Source organism: Bombina bombina, chromosome 3 (genome assembly GCF_027579735.1).
Source record: "Bombina bombina isolate aBomBom1 chromosome 3, aBomBom1.pri, whole genome shotgun sequence".
Lineage (NCBI taxonomy): Eukaryota > Metazoa > Chordata > Amphibia > Anura > Bombinatoridae > Bombina > Bombina bombina.
This window is the reverse complement of record NC_069501.1, coordinates 155,970,805-155,988,354: the sequence shown is the minus strand read 5'-3', so window position 1 is coordinate 155,988,354 and position 17,550 is coordinate 155,970,805. Positions and strand designations below refer to the sequence as shown.

At 39.6% G+C, this 17,550-nt stretch overlaps 1 protein-coding gene across 1 annotated transcript in view; it reads left to right on the top strand.

Annotated features, from left to right (window-relative positions):
• Positions 1-8,242, top strand: part of HSPA13 (heat shock protein family A (Hsp70) member 13) — a 39,688-nt gene extending 31,446 nt beyond the window's left edge. The window contains exon 5 of the mRNA XM_053706019.1: positions 4,150-8,242. Coding sequence (XP_053561994.1) covers positions 4,150-4,817 — 668 coding nt within the window. The 3' untranslated portion in view covers positions 4,818-8,242. The remainder of the gene's footprint in view (positions 1-4,149) is intronic.
• Positions 8,243-17,550: the final 9,308 nt, after the last annotated feature.

Sequence of the window (17,550 nt, the reverse complement as noted above, 5' to 3'; positions counted from 1 at the left end):
AATATCAAATTCCCACTCTAACCTTCCTTTGGCTAGTAATTGGATATAATGCGTGTTGCGTCCTTTCTTACTGCTAGTTTCACTAGTTTTCCACTTCCGGTATCGTTGTTATCTAACACTTCCGGTTCCGGTGGTTTCTGACGTTACACAATTTGTCATGCTTTAAGGTTAGAAGTATCAATACTTATAAGTAGCGAAAATATGAAACAACAGAAACCGGAAGTGCTATAAAATAGCGATACCGGAAGTGAAATATGTGCCTAACGAAATTAACATAGAGATATAACGAAAATAAAAATCGGAAGCTTCAATTTATAATAAACAAAGGGGGTTTGTTTAACAAACAAATAGAGAGTCAATGAAGCAATACATTAACATTCACTCATAGGACATAAGCCAATACTAGTAAACATTAGCGAAACCGGAAGTGCAGGTCGAAAACAATTTTATCAACCCTAAATATGCTAACTAAGGGCACATATGTAAAGGTAATATTCCAAACAGAATTGGCCCTGAGAACACAATAACAGCTAATAGTTAAAATTAATCTTTTAATAGCACGACTTAAAACGAAACTTTTGCCCATACCCATAATGCACTTAACAGGAAGGGGGCGTGGCCTATTAGTTTTTGGCGCCCAAACATCAGCTACAGTTCTTATAAATTCCCTTAGCTTACTCACAATGTTAGTCTTGATAAAGGCCAGGAGTACATGGCCGAAACGCGTCGACTGATTTGAGTAAGCATAATACTGATATACCCACTGAACAGTTTGTATATATGATAGTATTGTTTGTTTTCTTTACAGGTTTTTGCACAGTTTTATTTGTCTTTTATTGCTTCAAACTGGGCGACAACTTCACTGCACAGAAATCACTATATCATATTGGACACTTTTTGAATAACTTTTGAAAGACTAATTTTTTGCTTCACTTGTTTGAGGATTTCCACATTTTTGTAAAGTTACTTATTTTTTTCCTAACTTTTTCCACATTTTCATTATCATTTTTTTCGCATCCAGTGATCACATTGTTTTTCACATTTTTAAATTTTTATTTTTATTTTATTTTTTCAAGCACAGGACACACACTGTTTTTGAATTTTTTCAGAATTGGATATAGATAAAGACACTTTCTTTTGTCACATTGCTATTTGTTTGGACAAATACAACTATAAGAACACTCATCAATATCTGGACTGTACCATAGTGTACCATCCATATCAAGACACTTGGCCTATCAGGTCATTCTTTGTCAAACGTTTTTAGGTGTATTAGCTCATTTTTATTGTGCATTTCTACTTTTATTTTGATTTTATGTCTTTTTCAACATTTCGTTATTGTAACATGGATCCATGATTGTCTATGATTTTTTATTTTTATATGTTTTTGACTGTATTTTTTAGAAGATCACCGACATTTTTAACCAATTGTGTGGAATAAATATTGATATACATTTTTACCCTATACAACCATTTTATCATTATACTTTGTACACTTACTCTACAACTATCATTAGGAGGACCCACATTGTGGGCATCACTCTATCAGCCTAACAGTCGTCCCCTTCCTCAGCCTATTTTGGCGCTCACCTCCACCCCCTACCGTTTTCTATTTATTTTGGGTACACTAGGGTACCCGCTGAGGAGAGCTAGAGGTATTCCCAATCCCCTTCCCCACATCTGTTTTCTGCGCAGGATTTACATCTTTTCTCTTTAGAGCCACTCTGTGGCCCTCTCTGCACCGGTAGCGATGGTGCCGTTGTCCGGGTGTGAGGGAGCGTGCGTGCGCGTGCACGAGGCGCGTGAACGTGCATGGGGCGCGTGTGCACGTGCGCGCATTAGCCACACTGACACCAATGAATGAGGGCAGAAAGGGAGAAAAAGGTAAAAAAAAAAAAAAATTAAATATAAAAGGATCGGGGAGGGGATGGGGGTATTGTGGGGGGGCTGCTACACTACAGAAAGAGTTAAGTTAAAAATAAAATAAAAATACTTTGGTTTTTGGGGCCAAACTGGGTACTGGCAGACAGCTGCCAGTACCCAAGATGGCGGTAATTAGGTAGGGGAGAGGGTTAGAGAGCTGGAGGGGGGATCAGGGAGGTTGGGGCTAAGGCAGGGGTCCATCACAGCTAAAAATTTTTATTATTTTTATTTAAAAAAACAAAACAAAAAACTCTTATTTAGTACTGGCAGACTTTCTGCCAGTACTTAAGATGGCGGGAACAATTGTGGGGTGGGGGAGGGAAGAGAGCTGTTTGGGAGGGATCAGGGGGTGGGATGTGTCAGGTGGGAGGCTGATCTCTAAAATTAACCCTGCAAGCTCCCTACAAGCTACCTAATTTAACCCCTTCACTGCTGGGCATAATTAACGTGTGATGCGCAGCAGCATTTAGCGGCCTTCTAATTACCAAAAAGCAACGCCAAAGCCATATAAGTCTGCTATTTCTGAACAAAGGGGATCCCAGAGAAGCTTTAACAAAAGTTTCTGCCATAATAGCACAAGCTGTTTGTAAATAATTTCAGTGAGAAACCTAAAATTGTGAAAAATGTAAAGTTTTTTTTTTTTTTTTTTTTTTTTTATTTGCTCGCATTTGGCGGTGAAATGGTGGCATAAAATATACCAAAATGGGCCTAGATCAATACTTGGGGTTGTCTACTACACTACACTAAAGCTAAAATTAACCCTACAAGCTCCCTAATTAACCCCTTCACTCCTGGGCATAAAACACGTGTGGTGCGCAGCGGCATTTAGCGGCCTTCTATTTACCAAAAAGCAACCCCAAAGCCATATAAGTCTGTTATTTCTGAAAAAAGGGGATCCCAGAGAAGCATTTAGAACCATTTGTGCCATAATTGCAGAAGCTGTTTGTAAATAATTTCAGTGGGAAACCTAAAGTTTGTGACAAATTTTGTGAAAAAGTAAACTTTTTTTTTTTTTTTGATCCATTTGGCGGTGAAATGGTGGCATGAAATATACCAAAATGGGCCTAGATCAATACTTTGGGTTGTCTTCTAAAATAAAATATATACATGTCAAGGGATATTCAGGTATTCCTGACAGATATCAGGGTTCCAATGTAACTAGCGCTAATTTTGAAAAAAAGTGGTTTGGAAATAGCAAAGTGCTACTTGTATTTATTGCCCCATAAATTGCAAAAAAAGCAAAGAACGTGTAAACATTGGGTATTTCTAAACTCAGGACAAAATTTAGAAACTATTTAGCATGGGTGTTTTTTGGTGATTGTAGATGTGTAACATATTTTGGGGGTCAAAGTTAGAAAAAATGTGTTTTTTCCATTTTTTCCTCATATTTTTTTTTTTTTTTTTTTTTTTTTTTAGTAAATTATAAGATATGATGAAAATAATGGTATCTTTAGAAAGTCCATTTAATGGCGAGAAAAACGGTATATAATATGTGTGGGTACAGTAAATGAGTAAGAGGAAAATTACAGTTAAACACAAACACTGCAGAAATGTAAAAATAGCCATTGTCATTAAGGGTAAGAAAATTGAAAACTGGTCCGGTCATTAAGGGGTTAAATGTATAGTTACCCCTCCTCAGTAGCTTCATATTCTTTTGTTCTTTGACCAATAAGCCCAGGAGGCAAATACCTGTGGATAACTGGGTAAATATTTTCTTAAAGGGATAGAAAAAAACCTTGTAATTATAGTATTTATTCTTCAGTCTTTCAATAAATGATTTTACCAGGTGAGTGTGAAAATGTTTTGAACAAAATAACTTCTTGTTTGCTGCATTTTTTTTTTTTTTTTTACAAATAAGGCACATTTAAAAATGAACACTTGCACTAATCAAACATTTACTCTGTATCATGTTGGAGGTGATTTTTTATTTTATTTATTTTTTTAGTTCTGCAAGACTGTAACCTCCCTGGGGGAAATTTTGGGGGAAATTTTGGGGGAAAAAAGTTTTTAGAGTTAAATTAAAAGAAAAAAAAAAAGGCAAAAGTAATGAATTTGTTAATTGCAAAATAGCAAAACCTCTTTCTTTTTTTTTTAAATACATCAATACTACAAAAAACATATTTTCTTAGCTTTGGGAAATTTACCACAGAGATATATGTCTAAAACAGAGTTGGTGGTTTACAATTTGTTTTATCTTTTGTGTCTTCTCTTTTTTTTTTTTTTTAGGAAATAATAAGCTTGGAGGTCAGGATTTTAACCAGAGACTTCTGCAGTATTTATATGATTCTATTTATGCAACATATGGGACGCTGCCTTCCAAGAAAGAAGAAATTCACAGACTCAGGCAGTCTGTGGAAGCAGTAAAACTAAATCTAACATTACATAACACATCCTGGGTACAATTGCCTTTATCTTTAGTCAAAAAAACAGCATCTGACTCTTCTGCATCAAACAAATTAATTCCAAAAGGTCTGCTGGAAAAAACTGAGGCGCATCCTGCCCAAGTAACTCCTTTAAACCCAATACAAAAACAAAAGGATGAAAGTGAACTGGTACATTTCGAGATTGAAATTTCTCGTAAGCTCTTTGAGACTTTGAACGAGGATCTTTTTCAGAAGATTTTGGTTCCTTTGGAGCGTGTTTTGAGAGAAGGACATGTTGACAAAGAAGACGTGGATGAAATTGTGTTAGTTGGTGGCTCTACCAGAATACCACGGATACGTCAAGTTATCAGAGACTTTTTTGGGAAAGATCCCAACACGTCAGTAGATCCGGATCTTGCAGTAGTAACTGGAGTGGCAATTCAAGCAGGAATCATGGGTGGTTCATGGCCTCTCCAAGTTAGTGCTATAGAAATTCCTAATAGACATTTACGGAAAACAAACTTCAACTGAACTGTTATTTGGCGCAGTCTTTGTTATTCCAATTATGTATTCAAAGAGCTAAAAAAAAAAAGTTTTGTCTTTTTTTTTTTTTATGGATTTTAAATCTATATTTTTGTTTAAAAGAATTTAAAGAAAAGAAAAAATAACTTGAGGTACAACAATTCTTAGATGTGTAGATGGATAATGCACACTCCTACTAATGTAGCAAAGTATCGGCCAATGTTCATTTTGTCACACATTTGATGCAAGTACTTTCTTTGCCCAGGTAACTCCTGTTACACAGAGTATTGCCTTTATCGACTGCCTTCTTTTATGTTCCACTGCTTTCTTTTCTTTCTATTTTTTTTTTTTTTTACAATCTCCAAATTATCCTGCAAGTTCATTCATATTCATTGACCATATGCTTAGTGTTATGAATCTGATATTTGTGTGCCCTATGACAAAACATCACTTATATCTTCAATGTGGTTGTTCCAAGGAAATCTCAAGCTCTGCAGAACAATAATTTATTAGGTGACATTTCATGGTATCCGTAACTGTAGGTTAGTAAATATGTAGAGTGGTATTTCTTTAGAGCGTTGGGGTGCCCACACATTAATGAAGCGGCATTATAACTGAACGAAATACAAGTAGGTATATGCTTGATATCTGACCTCTTTCCACTTTGAGGTCTTCAATTCACAGCCTTGCAAATAATGTAGATACAAGAACAGAAACCAGTATAGATTATTAAGCTATCCCTTACTCCAGTAGCAAGGAATTTTTCTCAGGAAACCTAGTGAAGCCCTAGAATATCTTTCTGGATATTTTGTAGAATAAGAGAAATGTTTTGAGTGCAGTAAAATAATGGCCAAGTACATCATCCATGCAATGACAGTAGTGGACAGGTAGCTACCGGTACCCAAGTATGCTCACTCATGCTTTTGCACTTAGCGTAATGCTCTTAGGGGCCAGAAATGCCACTCATGACACCACCAAACATCAATGGTCGCCTCATGCAGCGGAGAACTCTTGGTTAACTTGCACTCTTCTTTTTATTTTAAATAAAAACGTCACTAGCTGTATTGCATATACATAAGATAGATGTATATAAATCTATTAAGAGAGTGCCAAATTGGTCTGGCTAAACAGTATAAGACAAAACATGAGTTTAAACTTAAAGTGAAGGTCAATTTTCATCAATGAGTGCCCGGTTTTTAAAAATATTTTTAAAAACAGGGGCACTTTCATTGATGAAAATTTACATTGCACTGGATTTGAAGAAATACTTACCTTTTACTTCTGCAAAACCGGATCGCCGATCTCAGCCTCAGTTGCTCTGTACTGATGTCAGAAATGACAAAACCGACTTCCTCCAATCATGACTTGCAAACCAGAGCATCCAGCTCGCGATGCCCGGCTGTGATTGGAGGAAGCCAGTTTCGTCATTGCTGTCGTCTACAGCAGGAAGAAGGAGGAGGGGGATAGTCGATCTGGCTTTGCAGAAGTAAAAGGTAAGTATTTCTTCAAATCCAGTGCAATGTTAATTTTCATCCCCTGTTTTTAAAAGTATTTTTAAAAACCGGGCACTCATTGATGAAAATTGACCTTCACTTTTACTTGCTGTTCTGTGTAGTATTAGAAAAATATATATCGCAAAAATGTATTTAATTGTACATTAGACTTTATCTAAAAACAACTTCATTTAAAAAAAACAATGTAGCATAACAAAAAAAACATTCACAAATCACAATGCCAAATCGATCCAATAAATAAAATTCATCCAATTTCTTTTAAATCAAGTTGTTTTTAGATAAAGTCTTTCTAATGCACAATTAAATACATTGTTGTAACATATATTTTTCTGATACTACACAGAACAGCGAGTTTCTTTAATCTAATTGTTTGTCTTATACTGTTTAGCCAGACAGATTTGGCGCGCTCTAAATAGATTTATATACAGTTTTAACTTCTTAGATTTTGTCTCTGGGATCTGCATATTTAGAGTGCTTCAGTTAGCAAATCTTTTTTTCTATTTCTTTCAAATTTTTCACAATTTCCATTCTTGTCTTAACCTAATTAGTAATTCCCCTTTAATTGTCATGCCAGTCATTTTACCTGGGTGTGAAATGTTACAAATGGGGAAATGGATTTAGCTGTTGCCTACCTTATGCGCGTAGTCTGTTAAAAATTGCATTATTTAGTCCATAAATCATTTATATCCTTTATTGCTTTATTTGCAAACTGTTTCTCCTAAAATGGTAGATTTTATCACACCATTAATTTGTCCAGCAAAGCATCTGGACAGCTTTACTTTTTTTGGTTTATCTTAAAGGGAAAGTTGACACCTTACTCATCTTAAAGTCTTACCTTTGCTTCAGCTGCAAATAGCCTCCAGCACCTTTTCTATATCATGCAGCAGGAATGGTAAAAAAGTTATTTAAAAATTAATATTGGTTCTGAACACTTTAAAATGGCTGCTAAACTCTGCCCACTGATGACACCATGATCTGGGCTGCATGTTGGCACTCTGCTGAATAGCATTGACAGCCTGTTGAATTCAACTAGTGAACCTTTTGTGATTGGACACCATATGCAGCCTAGATTGTGATGTCATCAGTGGGCGGAACGTGGCAGCCATTTCAAAGTGGCCAGAAACAATATTCATTTTAAAATAACTTTTACCATCCCTGTTGCATGATATTGAAAAGATGGAGGATGGTATTTGCAGCTTAATCTAAGGTAAGACTTTAAGATGACTAAAGTGTAGACTGTAGGCCTAAATTTACGCAAATGTCTGTTTTCCTTTTAAGATTTTACTGTTGTTATTCACCAAATAAATCTACTGTCCTATTTTAGAGAAAATGGTAAATGAAGCAGACTCTCTTGCACAGAAATTAGGAAGCCAGTGTAAGATTGTAAAAGAAAACACTATCTTCTATTCAGATATCTATGGATAATAGAAATCCTTCATAATAAGGGACAATGTACGTTATTTTTTTATTAATAAAAAAATAATGCTCAAGTCTTTACTATTTGATAATACAGAAAGTAATTATAAATATCATGGTGCTTTAACTGTTTTGAAAATGGACTACTGATCTAGGTCATTTATAAATATTTTTGCAAGGCATTTCATTTGTGAGAAAAATTTGTGACCGTGACCTTTTAAATTCCAGTAAATGTGCAGTTCTGAAAATGCAGTGTTGGTGTAAGGCTTTAAAAGGCCTACATATTTTTCACGTCCATATATGGGTAGGTTCTACAGCAGTATTAATGTTGTACAAGGTTAATATTCTGTCTACACGTTATAAAACTTACTCACATTGAGTATGAACTTTATTATATGTATTGTTGGTTTTTCATCTGGAATGCATTGTCAATACAAATGGAAAAAGTACAAATGTAAAAGTGCTTTTGAATTGAATAATTTAAGTAAAATGCTTTACCAAAAAGTCCCTGGTATGCTCATTTGTTTTCTACATCAGTCTCTTGCAGTATAAAATGTGACTTTTCTGGTCATTTTTAAATCTGTGTGTGTGTGTGTGTTTGTGTATATATATCAACCGAAAAGATGCAATCACAGGACTTTTTAAAATGAAGTAACAAAATTACTTTATTAGGAACGTTTTCGGGGATCTAGTCCCCTTCGTCAGCATCGGGGGGACTAGATCTCTGTAAACGTTCCTAATAAAGTAGTTTTGTTACTTCACTTTAAAAAGTCCTGTGAGTGCATCTTTTCGGTTGATGTATTGCTTGTAAGTCTGCACCCAGGCGGTTGTCCATTGTGGGAGAAGCTGGTGTTTGGATGTGTGTGTGTGTGTGTGTATATATATATATATATATATATATATATATATATATATATATATATATATATATATATATATATATTATCATTTATTTATAAAGCGCCAGCAGGTTACGCAGCACTATACAAAGAATAAAAACATTACAGGGATGCATTAAATACACAAACAAGTACAATATTGGGGTACATTACAGTTGTAGGAGCAATAATGAGTTATACAAAAGGAGAGGAATGCCCTGCCCTTGAGTACAATCAGTAATAGTTCACTTTAAATACAAAGTGGCCTACAGGTAGAGAGGCTCTCAAGCTTACAATCTTAAGGAGAGGGAATGGAGACAGAAGGTGAGGGAGAATGGAAATAAGTCTGATATAAGGCAGAGTGAATTGAGAGTGAGTGATGACATAGGGAAAAAAGTGGTAACTGAGCAAAAGAGGTTTTGAAAAGTGTAAAAGAATGTGGTGAAATGTCAGTACAGAGGCTGTGAGTCTGAATTGGTTTCTCTATTCTGGATTATTAGTGACAGCTGCACATAATTACTGTTAGAAGGTGTGTGTATATATTAAAGTGAACACTTGGGTGGGTTGGTGGTGGGAAGGGACTGTAGGGCTAGTGCGTGCAAATCTCTGTTGTCTGATGATATGCTTGTAGAATGGCTGTGCTGATGTGAGGTGTGAAGCTTGTAAAATGTTTTTTTTTCAAATCTCTGTAGTCTGATGATATGCCTGTAGAATGGCTGTGCTGGTGTGAGGTGTGAGCCTTGTTAAAATGTTTTTTTTTCCAAATCTCTGTAGTCTGATGATATGCCTGTAGAATGGCTGTGCTGGTGTGAGTCTGTGGAGAGAGCGAAAGAAGGGTAAACATGCCTGGTGAGAATGTTTAGGGGGGAGGAGTGGTTTGAAGCACAGAAGGGGGAAGGAGAGGTTTGGAAACAAAGTTTGGTGAATAAAAGATTGAAATATTACAATGAGATTTAGAAATAATTCCATGATAGCCCAATAGAAATAAGTAATAATTGCACTCAGTGTCTTGATTGGAGAGAGACCAGCCAGGTGAGTTACCTTGTTAAAATGTTTTTTTTTCTCCAAATCTCTGTAGTCTGATGATATGCCTGTAGAATGGCTATGCTGGTGTGAGGTGTGAGTCTTGTTAAAATGTTTTGTTTTAACACCCCACTCCACCCCCTTCAGAGTGGGGTTAACTGACTTCATTAAATGAGCTGTAAACATTGTAAAAAAAATAATACGTAATGCGTTCTTTATTGTGTTTAATGCTGCGACATGTGTGAGATGAGGCTCTGTCAATGTGTGAACAGTCATGCTTCCTTAGAGAGATATTGACGCAGCCTTTTTGTCGTGTTTGTCATTAGTGCAGGGGCGGTCCTGCATGGCACTCCATGTGACCGGGTGTGGCCCCTTTTAACTTATAGGTGGTGAGTGCCCTGGCCATTGGGGTATAAAGGTGCCATTTAATTTCTATCTAGTCCGTAATAAAAGCGCAAGCTATGGAGGACTCTGATATGTTAGATGGTACTCCCTCTTTAACCAAATCTAATTCCTGTGTTTATTGTGAGGAGGTTCTGGTGAATCCGCCTGCTCAATTATGTTCCACATGCTTTGATAATATTGCAATATCTAAAAAGAATAAGATATTTAGTACAACTGAGCAGTCCACCTTTGAGGGTTCTCTGTCCCGCGAGGTGCGTTCCCTACATTCATCTCCGATTACACATGCAGCCCCTCAGGGCTCTACTAATCCTCCTACTAATCGCTGAGCAGTTACAAACGGCAGTCTCTGCAGCCTTTAATACCTTACCATGCCCTGCTAAGTGCAAGCGAAAGGTGAAACATAGCTATCCGTCCCAGGGGTCATCTACTCTGTTGGATGTCTTTCTGATAGATTATCTGCTGATGAAGATGACTCTTCGGAGGGCGCTCTTTCTGGGTCGGAATCAGCGACATCTAGACCTCCGGCTGCGGAGGAACCAGACTTTAAGTTTAAGATGGAGCATTTGTGCTTTCTGTTAAGAGGTGCTTGCTACATTAGAGGTTTCCGGAACCGAAACTACCGGAGGAACCTTCAATCCCTAAGCTAGATAGGGTTTACGAGGACAGGGTGGTGCCTCAGACCTTCCCGGTTCCCTTTAAGATGGCTAATATTATTAAGAACAAATGGGATAAACTTGGCATGTCCTTTTCTCCCTCTACTTCTTTTAAAAAAAACTGTTCCCCATTCCGAACTCTCGGCTTGAGCTGTGGGGGGCCATTCCTAAGGTGGATGGTGCTAGCTCCACGCTCGCTAAGCGCACAACTATTCCGCTCGAATATAGCTCTTCGTTCGAGGAGCCCATAGATAAAAAATAAAATAAAAAATTGGAGTCCATGTTGAAAAAGATGTTTTAGCTCACAGGGTTCATTTTTCAACCAGCAGTGGCGGTCGCTGCGGTGGCTGGGGCTGCTACCTACTGGTGTGATGCTCTATCAGCTGGCGTCGAGGTGGAGACTCCCCTCGAGGAGATACAGGAACGAATTAAGGCTTTAAGGGTAGCTAATTCATTAATCTCTGATGCATATATGCAGATTATTCGCCTGCATGCCAAGACATCAGGTTTTTCTGTTCTAGCCAGTAGGTCTCTGTGGTTAAAGTTGTGGTCTGCTGACATGACTTCCAGGTCTAGATTACTTTCCCTCCCTTTTCAGGGGAAAGTTCTTTTTGGTCCGGGCCTGGACTCTATTATATCTACGGTCACTGGAGACAAGGGTGCTTTCCTACCATAGGATAAGAAGAATATACCTAAGGGGTCTACTTTTTGTCCCTTTCGTTTGGACAAGTCCCAACACCAGCAACCTGCCACGAAAACAGAGCATTCCAAGGGATCTTGGAAACCAGCTCAATCTTGGAACAAAGCCAAGCAGAGCAAGAAGCCCGCCGAGACAAAATCGACATGAAGGGGCGGACCCCGATTTGTCTATGGATCGCGTAGGGGGCAGACTATCTCTTTTTGCAGAGGCCTGGATGAGAGACTTCAGGACCATTGGGTTCTGGTGGTCATCGTCCAGGGTTACAGGATAGGGTTCAAGACTCATCTGCCCAGAGGCAGATTCCTCCTGTCAAACCTATCATCAAGACCAAAGAAGAAAGACACCTTTCTAGAGTGCGTAAGGGGTCTCTCCTTTCTCGGGGTAATCGTACCGGTTTCGTTGGCAGAAAGAGGTCTGGGGTATTATTCAAACATTTTCGTGGTCCCAAAGAAGAAGGGCACGTTTCATCCGATTATAGACCTAAAGTGCCTGGAGATGATCAGGTCGATTCTGCCCCTAGTTCAAGAGGGACAGTTCATGACTACAATAGATTTGAAGGATGCTTACCTTCACGTGCCAATCCACAGGGATCACTTCAGGTTCCTAGGATTTGCATTTCTGGACCAACACTTCCAGTTTGTGGCCCTACCGTTTGGCCTGGCGACTGCCCCAAGAGTCTTTACGAAGGTTCTGGGAGCACTGCTCGCGGTGGCGAGAGCCAGAGGTATTGCAGTAGCACCTTATCTGGACGACATCCTGGTCCAGGCTCCGTCCTACAGTCTTGCAGAGGACCATTCGAGGGCTCTTCTTCTCCTTCGATACCATGGGTGGAAGATAAATGTAGAAAAGAGTTCCCTGGTTCCCAGCAACAGAGTGGAATCCCTGGGCACGATAATAGATTCCATATCTATGAAGATATTCCTGACAGGACAGAGATGTGCAAGATTGCGTCTATGCGTTTCGGCTGTGTGTCAGCCTTTATCAAGATCTTGATAAAGACTGACACACAGCCGAAACGTGTAGATGCATTTTCTCTATCACCTGTACAACTGAGGATAGTGGAGGAGTTCATTAGGCTGAACGGATATCAAAGTGTCCCCCCAGTACAAAATAACGAGGGACAGATACACACGTTGCCGTTGTGGTACCTACAGGATACGGACTCCATTACCCACTGAAAGTTTCTTCACCCTGCTACATTGGAAACCACAGTTTGACTTTGGCATACCCTGATAGTCCATACAGCATCAGAAGGTTTCAAACTAAAGGCTTCCAGAGTGTCCATACGGAACACAGATTCTGAAACAGCCCAGCATTTGGAAAACCAGCATTTTGTCTCACACCTGTCTGGAGGATAACAAATAAAGAGGAAGACTGCTCAACTATCGGTCGTCTAAACCGCAACCCTACCTACGAAAAAAACAACTAAAGGTAACCCTGCTTTTTGCGGCACTCTATAACTTCTCTTGATCAGAGGATTGACCCATTAAAGAACTGTTTATCTATCCGTTAGCAGAATTTACCCCACAGGGACTTTTTATTATATTAGCCTGTCGAGACCTTATTTTTAAACCCTCAGCAGCTTATATTGTTATAAATACATACATTTGTTAGCACAACTATGTAGTTGACTTTTTTAATATAATTTTAGTTATTAGTGCCGGCACACTTCTGTCTATTATATGTACTTTTTAAATAAATTGTATATTTTATAATTTATATCCTTGGCACCTCATTTAATATAGTTGTGATATTTAATCACTTTTCAATACCGTGTCTTAGTCAGATAGCACCTTTGGAGAGCAAACCCTTACCCCTCTTTCGCACTTAACTTTTTTTGAGAGATTAGTGTTATTATTTCTAGGGTTAAGCCTTTTTCTGACACCTCTGAGTAGTTTTCGCACGCCTTTGTTTTTTGTTCTCAAGATTGTGTCCAGCTGTCTTGCCATCGGTGACCCGGTGTATGGAGGTGATTGGGCTCATGGTATCCAGCATAGATGTCATTCCTTTCGCCAGGTTCCATCTAAGACCTCTTCAGTTGTGCATGTTGAGACAATGAAACGGCAATCACTATCCCAACAGATATCTCTGGACAACCGAGTGAGGGAATCCCTCTCTTGGTGGATCTGCCCGGGCCAACTGCCGCAGGGAAATCCTTCTTGAGACCATCCTGGGATATTGTGACTACAAACGCAAGTCTGTCAGGATGGGAAGCTGTTTGGGGTGCCAGGAAGGCACCCCGGGCAAGTGGACTCAAGAGGAGTTGCTCCTCCCGATCAATATTCTGGAACTTCGAGCGATCTTCAACGCTCTGAGGACTTGGCCCCTTCTGGGGTTGTCCCGATCCATCAGATTCCAGTCGGACAACATTACCTTGGTGGCTTATGTCAACCATCAGGGAGAATGAGAAGCTTCCTAGCCATGAGGGAAGTATCTCGGATTCTGGAGTGGCCAGAGACCCACAACTGTTCGCTATCAGCGATCCACATTCCGGTTGTGGACAAATGGGAAGCAGATTTTCTCAGCAGACAATTGTTTCATCCAGGGGAATGGTCTCTCCATCCCGAGGTGTTTGCGAAGATCTGCATCAGATGGGGGATGCCAGAGATAGATCTCATGGCATCCAGACTTAACTTCAAGCTACCCTGATACGGGTTACGGTCCAGGGATCCCCAGGCAGAGCTGATAGATGCCTTTAGCTGTGTCTTGGGAGTTTAACCTAGTCTACATATTTCCACCGTTACCACTTCTACCTCGAGTAGTGGCCTGCATCAAGCAGGAGCAAGCTTTGGCTATTCTAATTGCTCCGTCATGGAGGATGTGGTTTGCGGATCTGGTGGGGATGTCATAGTCTTCTCCATGGAGGTTACCTTGTTGCAGAGATCTGCTGGTTCAGGGTCCCTTTTTACATCAAAATCTCGTTTCTCTGAGGCGGACTTCCTGGAGATTGAAAGCTTAGTCCTACCCAAGAGAGGTTTTTCTGAGAGAGTGATTGATACGCTCATTCAAGCCAGGAAACCGGTCACTCGTCGCATCTATCATAAGGTGTGGAGGACCTACTTGTCCTGGTGTGAGGAACATGGATATCCCTGGCATAAGGTTAGGCTATCCAGGATCCTGTCCTTCCTCCAGGATTGGTTGGAGAAGGGACTTGCCGCCAGTTCCTTTAAAGGGACAGATTTCGGCTTTATCTGTACTGTTACACAAGAAGCTTGCAGAGCTTCCTGATATTTAGTCCTTTGTTCAGGCTCTGTCTAGGATCAGGCCTGTCTTTTGGAATTCCGCTCTCCTTTGGAGCTTAAACTTGGTACTTAAGATTTTGCAGAGGGCTCCGTTTGAGCCTATGCATTCGCTTGACATTAAAATTCTTTCCTGGAAGGTTCTATTCCTATTGGCTATTGCATCGGCACGCAGAGTCTCTGAGTTGGCAGCCTTGCAATGTGAGCCTCCTTACCTGGTTTTTCATGCAGATAAGGATGTTCTTTGCACTGGGTTGGGGTTTCTTCCCAAGGTTGTGTCGAATCGTAACATCAATCAGGAGATAGTTCCTTCCTTGTGTCCTAACCCCTCTTCTTCAAAGGAAAGGTTACTTCATAATTTGGATGTGGTTCGAGCCTTAAAGTTCTATCTTCAGGCCATGAAGGAATTCAGACAGACCTCGTCTTTATTTGTGGTGGATTCCTGGGAAGCGCAGGGGGCAGAGGGCCTCTTCCACTTCCCTATCGTTTTGGTTGAGGAGCATTATTTGCTTGGCATATGAGATAGCAGGACATAAGCCTCCTCAGAGGATTACGGCTCACTCAACTATGGCTGTGGTTTCTTCTTGGGCCTTTAAGAATGAGGCCTCTATGGAGCAGAATTGTAAGGTGGCTACTTGGTCCTCCTTACATACTTTTGCTAAATTTTACAAATTTGATGTTTTTGCTTCGGCGGAAGCGGCTTTTGGGAGAACAGTTTTGCAGGCTGTGGTGCCCTCAGTTTAGGGTCTGCCGGTCTGCCTCCTTTTGCCCTCCCGTTTATTTCATTCAGTGTCCTCTAGAGCTTGGGTATTTGTTTCCCAAAAGTAATGAATGAAGCCGTGGACTCTCCTCCCATTAAGATGGAAAACATAAATTATGCTTACTTGATAATTGCATTTCCATCTGTGGGAGGAGAGTCCACGGCTCCCGCCTGTTTCTCCGGTGGGCGGACCTAAATTTTTGTTTTGTTCTTCTGGCACCATTTCTACCCTGATATTTCTCCTACTGTTCCTTGTTCCCTTGGCAGAATGACTGGGGGATGAGGGAAGTGGGTGAGGTATTTAAGCCTTTGTCTGGAGTGTCTTTACCTCCTCCTGGTGGCCAGGTTCTTAATTCACACAAGTAATGAATGAAGCCATGAACTCTCCTACCACAGATGGAAATTAAATTATCAGATAAGCATAATTTATGTTTTCTAAAAGTAACTGAAAAGCACACAATTTCAGAGTGGAATTACAGGAAAGGGGGCCAAAATAAATAATGAAAGTATATTGCCGGCTTTATATATATATATATATATATATATATATATATATATATATATATATATATATATATATATACACGATTTATTATTTTATATTACCATCTCAATGTCCCTTTAATGTATGGTGCTCCCATGCTGGGTAAAGAGAATGACTATACATGAATGGTAAGTAAACTTTTGGGTGTGTAAATCTATACTTTCACATCTTTTTTAAAAGTACAGCTTTAGGGGCATGTCCGGACAGCAGCCATGAGAGGTTGCTTTCATTGAGGCTCCCAACGAGATCTCCACTAATCTACTAATTAGTGCATTATCTCTGCATCATCGGCTGATAGAGGAAGCAATATAGAACAGACCGATACCAGTATTGTATAATCTATGATCGTTGGACCCAGCACAGGACTATCAACATTCTAGGAGTTGGCCTAGTACAGAGGTTTCAAGCAGCCCCCCCCCCGTGAATTGGGTAATATAGCTTCTTTCAGACTACTGATCTTTTTTAGCCTAGTAAACGCATAGCTAAAGTCTAGACTAGATGATTATACAGCGGATTTTATTGCGACTACAAGGAACACAGATTAGGAAGCACGAACCAGACAAAAAACTTCGCCATTACAACAGCCATTGAAACCCCACCTTGAGATTCCGCCCATGATTGAATTATATATGTCTGCAAAAGCTTTGGATGTTCCTGTGGTGTCATCCTGTTTGTCCTGCTTGCATCCTGTCGATGGCATAGCCTAGAAACCCTGCCATTCAGGTCCTGACATGATGACCCCTGTAGAGACACTCCTGTACCTCCAAGATGCAGAGACACAGAGTCAGCCTACCCACAGTCCCTGTTCTGAGGGAAAGATTGCGGTGTATAGCCCGTCTTTGGCCCCAGGCCGGGGGGAGGGCTGATAACCGCGGTCTGGTCCAGAGAGCTACAAAGATTATTGTTCCGCACAGGGATCTGGAAGTTGGGCAGTTCCAGATTCTGACTACTATTAATACTCTGCATCAGAAGTGGATGAACCAGCTTGCTTACAGGGATACCACGCTGCGGCTAATTGACTCAATACCCCTGATTGGGAGTGGGCTAGAGATATAACATATTAGTCTGGGCTCTATTTCTAGCTCTTTTTGGAGATTATAACATTTATGTAGATTCTCAGGTGGAAACTGCAATGTTCTATATACAGTATATAGCAGGGTCTAAACCCATACCATTAAGTTGATTTTCATTGGTATCCTCTTTGATAAATGTTAAGTCTCCTTAACGGTTTCTGTTTACTTTCATTAGGTTACATGATGCTGAGAGCTAATTATTTATCCTGGTGATATGTTTACGTGTGTTATGTCTTTTCTATTATATTATACACACTAGAGTTGCTCACCTTAACTAGCACATTTCAGGTAGAAGGAAAGATTGGTTTTCTTAGTATATTATTGAATTATTGCTATAAGTTTTTGTTCAGCTAATACTATTCTGGTGCACCCTATACTAATTAACACTTTATATATAGGGAGTTATGAGCACTCATCCTGATTGATGTCACTAGTTTAGAGCCATGTATACCCACAGCATTATGGACATCCTCTGATAATGTACGCCCTGTCATTCCCTACTCAAAGGAGGTATGTACCATTCTTACCATATCTGAT